Below are 3,864 nucleotides of genomic sequence, written 5' to 3'. Positions count from 1 at the left end.
GGTTTAAAGAAACAAGTCTTCCCATAAACATGTATTGAAAAGGTAACTGAAGGAGAACTAAAACTCTCCATATTTACATAAACACATAAACAGCCCTGTAGAGTATAAACATTCTAATATTGTTACATGAAAAAGGCAAAAAGGAAACTCTTCCTCATGTAAGCCAGGAGAAACAAATGTTTCATTTTTTAGGCAAGGAAAAAAATAATAAAGGTGTCACACTTTTTCTTTATGCCTGTTTCGTTACAATATAAGAATATGAATATTAGGTGTTTTCCACAAGGGAAGAGAAGGTAAAAAAGAAGGCACTTTGAACCATTCCTTGATTTCATATTTATTGCAAAGAAATTAAAAATGATATATGCATATATAAACTATTTCTCTATAAATATAAAATGATCTTTTGAAAGCAAAGAAAAAAAAACTATACTTATTTGGAAGGAAAAAAACACACTGCATTTTTCCAGGGCATGAAAATATACATTTAGAGAATAAAAAATCAGACATACTTAATACATATTGAAATTTGGAGACCAAGCAAGCGGGGCATTTTGTGTTGAATTAAAAAGGGGTATTGTGATGGTGCGAGGGGGGGGGGGGGGGGAAGGGGGTATTACAAATAAACAGATCTATAAAAAATTTTAAAGGCTTAAAATGAAAAAAAAAGGGAATCTATGCAATAAAATAGCTAATAAAATAAAAATCATTTGCAAGTTAATTAGCTTATGTGTTGTTTTAGGAAGAATTAAAAGAAGACTTGTGGTGAACTATATGGCTCTTTTGCAGAACTGAATTAACTCAGCCAATTTAAAGCGTCCATTACAAGATTTTAACCACAAACAAAGCAAGATTGCATTCATTCCACAGCAAAATTTTGCTCCACGCCCTGTTGCTATAAACACGCAGCTATGCAGGAAGGGAAAAAAAAAGGGGGACAAAATAATACATTCACTTAGCCTATTGTTATATAGCGGTCTAATTAACCCCAGCACAATTAACTGTGCCCACTTTGGCAATTACCTAGTTAAATCAATCTGTGCTCTGCCAAATGGGGATTCTGAGAAGATTTGTATCAGGAGCTGACAAGGTTAACAAAAGGCGGACCTCAGAGAGAATTTTTAACAAAAGAATCAACTTTCAGCTTGCAATGAATGAGAATAGGGAGAGTCACTAGTTTTGCTGGGGCAGAAAAAGTGCTTAAGTTAGCTAGGAAGACAAAAACAAATAAAACAAAAAAAAAACACACAATAAAAAAGAAAACACTTAAATATGTTATAAATGTAATCTGTGTTAAGCTCTAAATGTGTTCCAAATGTTATAAGCTTTTAGCCAAACATTCTTGAGAATGTTTAATATAAAAAATTAAGTAAAAAATAACAAACCACTTAGTTGAAAATGTTCTAAAGATAGAATCTGTTCTCTTAAAAAAAAATAAAAAAACAATTCACACATGGAAAAGCAATATGAAATCATGATCTTCAAATTTCAAGCTTTAATTAATTATGAAAGGGGTAGGAGCTGCTGGATTGTAGTGGCACCGCCTGACTGCAAGCTAAGAGCCAAAAAATGAATATGGTTAAAAGAAAATCATGGTACATAAGCTTGTGGAAGGCCAAAAGTTTTTTTTTTTTGTTCTTCAACTAAAGATAAAAAAGCTGCTATCAAAGTCCTTGATTGTAAAGAACCCCCTACCCCTCCTTCCCAAAAATAAAGCATTTTTATCTTTAAGCAGATGAAGTAGCAAACCAAAAAGTTTTTCAGTCTAAGACCCATCAGCCTTAGAACCTCGGAAAGTTAGAACATTCTACATTTTGTTTTTTAAAAAGGCATGATCTGTAGTCATTTAAATACAAAATATACTTACAAAATGTTACAGCTATTATTTACATGAAAAACATACACACTGTACAATTGAGGAGTCCAAGGTCAGGGGCCCTCACACCGTTGTCTCCCCTTGTTTACTGTTGGTGAGTCTCGTATAAAACTTTCTCCATGAGTTAAGCGTTTTGCCTGACCAGATCCAGAAGCCAGATGTTATTCCGACAATTAAAGTCATGAGATACTTGATCATAAAGACCGTAAAATCCGGACTCATGGGGGGGTGGTTGGTACTTGGGCAAGGGATGGCATAGGTCTTGCAGCTTTGGCTCACCCAACTTTTCTCCCACTGTTCCCTGAAGGCTTGTTCGTAAAAATAACAAGCAATAACGATGGTGGCCGGGACGGTGTAGAGGACGCTGAAGATTCCTATTCTCACCATTAGCTTCTCCAGCTTTTCTGTTTTGGTACCATCATGTTTCATGATGGTTCTAATCCTGAAGAGGGACACAAAGCCAGCTAGGAGAAAAGACGTGCCAATGAACAAGTACACAAAAAGTGGGGCCAATACAAATCCACGTAGGGCATCCACGTTATTGATCCCAACAAAGCAAACTCCACTTAGGATATCCCCATCAACTTGGCCCACTGCCAAGATGGTGATGGTTTTGATGGCCGGCACTGCCCAGGCAGCCAGGTGAAAGTATTGGGAGTTGGCCTCGATGGCTTCATGCCCCCATTTCATCCCCGCTGCTAGAAACCAAGTCAAGGAAAGGATGACCCACCATATGGAGCTGGCCATGCTGAAGAAGTAGAGCATCATAAACAAGAAGGTGCAACCCTCCTTCTTGGTGCCCTGTGCCACCGTTTTGTAGCCGTCTTCCGTGAACCGGTCGTTGCAGACCACCTTGTCCTCCAACAAGAATCCGGCTATGTAGGCGATGGCCACCATGGTGTAGCAACCGGAAAGGAAGATGATGGGCCGTTCTGGGTAACTGAATCGCTTCATGTCCACCAAGTAGGTCAACACCGTGAAGAGGGTGGAAGCGCAACACAGCACAGACCAGATGCCAATCCAGATGCGGGCAAAACGTAACTCCTCCGGGGCAAAGTACATGAGCCCGTGGACTTTGCCAGCCTCACAGGGGGCACCACAGTCCTTCTCACCCAGGAAGTGGTAGTTGACCTAGGCGGGCACTTTGAGAGCCCGGGGGCAGCTGAATTTGTCCCTGTAGGGGGATCTGATGTTGGGGTTGCTGGTCCATAGCTCGGGCAGGGCAGGGGTTGGGGTACCCTTATCAGAGGTGTTTTGCCCCACACACAGCTCACCAGCGCCATTCACAGGGAACTTCTCACATCGCAGGCTCTCTGGCCATTGGAAACCGAATTTATTCATTAGAGCCTCGCAGCCCTGCCTGGCCCGTTCACATAGCGAACTGCAGGGCGGCAGTGCCTGCTCCAGCACCGTGCACACTGGGGCATACATGGAGCACAGGAAGAACTTCAACTCCGGGGAGCACTGCACCTTCACCAGGGGGTAGAACTGGTGCACCTCCAGCCCGGCGTCCTCCTGGTTGGTGTGCCCCAGCAGGTTGGGCATGATGGTCTGGTTGTAGGCGATATCCGTGCATAATGGGATGGCGATAGGCTGGCAGTAGCCATGGTCCGGGATGGAGATCCCCTTCTCTCCGTTATATTGAGCCCGCACCGACAGGCAAAGCAGCAATGCCAGCAGGCTGGAAAGTTTACAGGAGCCCCGCCGTGCCATGCTGCCGGGATAATCCCTCGCCAGGACAGCGGGACGTGTGCAGCAGCATGAAGCTGGCCCGGTCCGGAGGATCCTCTGAGCGCTCCGCCACCGACTGCAGACCGGAGCGCTACTCTGACCATTTGTGTCAATCCTTCAACTCATCGGGGCTGTTTCCAGGCTCCCCGCTGCCCGCCTCTTGGCTGGGAGGGAGGAGCCTTGAAACTGATGCAAAGTTCTGTGCGAGAGTAAGGGATCCTCGCACAACTCTTCCTGGAATAAAAGTTTAGGAAATAAAA

General features: G+C 43.2%; 2 protein-coding genes across 2 annotated transcripts; both read right to left on the bottom strand.

Moving 5' to 3' along the window:
* Nucleotides 1–318: 318 nt before the first annotated feature.
* Nucleotides 319–2,935, bottom strand: LOC140331639 (frizzled-1). Its single transcript, XM_072412828.1, has one exon. It carries the CDS (start codon nt 2,933–2,935, stop codon nt 1,937–1,939), a length of 999 nt encoding a protein of 332 aa, XP_072268929.1. The 3' UTR covers nt 319–1,936.
* A 69-nt stretch (nt 2,936–3,004) lies between these two features.
* Nucleotides 3,005–3,586, bottom strand: LOC140331640 (frizzled-1-like). The gene has a single exon (XM_072412829.1). It carries the CDS (start codon nt 3,584–3,586, stop codon nt 3,005–3,007), a length of 582 nt encoding a protein of 193 aa, XP_072268930.1.
* Nucleotides 3,587–3,864: the final 278 nt, after the last annotated feature.

The sequence above is a fragment of the Pyxicephalus adspersus genome, chromosome 5, assembly GCF_032062135.1.
Source record: "Pyxicephalus adspersus chromosome 5, UCB_Pads_2.0, whole genome shotgun sequence".
Classification (NCBI taxonomy): Eukaryota; Metazoa; Chordata; class Amphibia; order Anura; family Pyxicephalidae; genus Pyxicephalus; species Pyxicephalus adspersus.
Note: the sequence above shows the minus strand (reverse complement) of the source record. Positions and strands in the feature narration are given on the sequence as shown.

Coding starts and splice junctions, on each gene's coding strand:
- LOC140331639 (XM_072412828.1), bottom strand. CDS start 2,935: ATGTACTTTGCCCCGGAGGAGTTACGTTTTGCCCGCATCTGGATTGGC.
- LOC140331640 (XM_072412829.1), bottom strand. CDS start 3,586: ATGGCACGGCGGGGCTCCTGTAAACTTTCCAGCCTGCTGGCATTGCTG.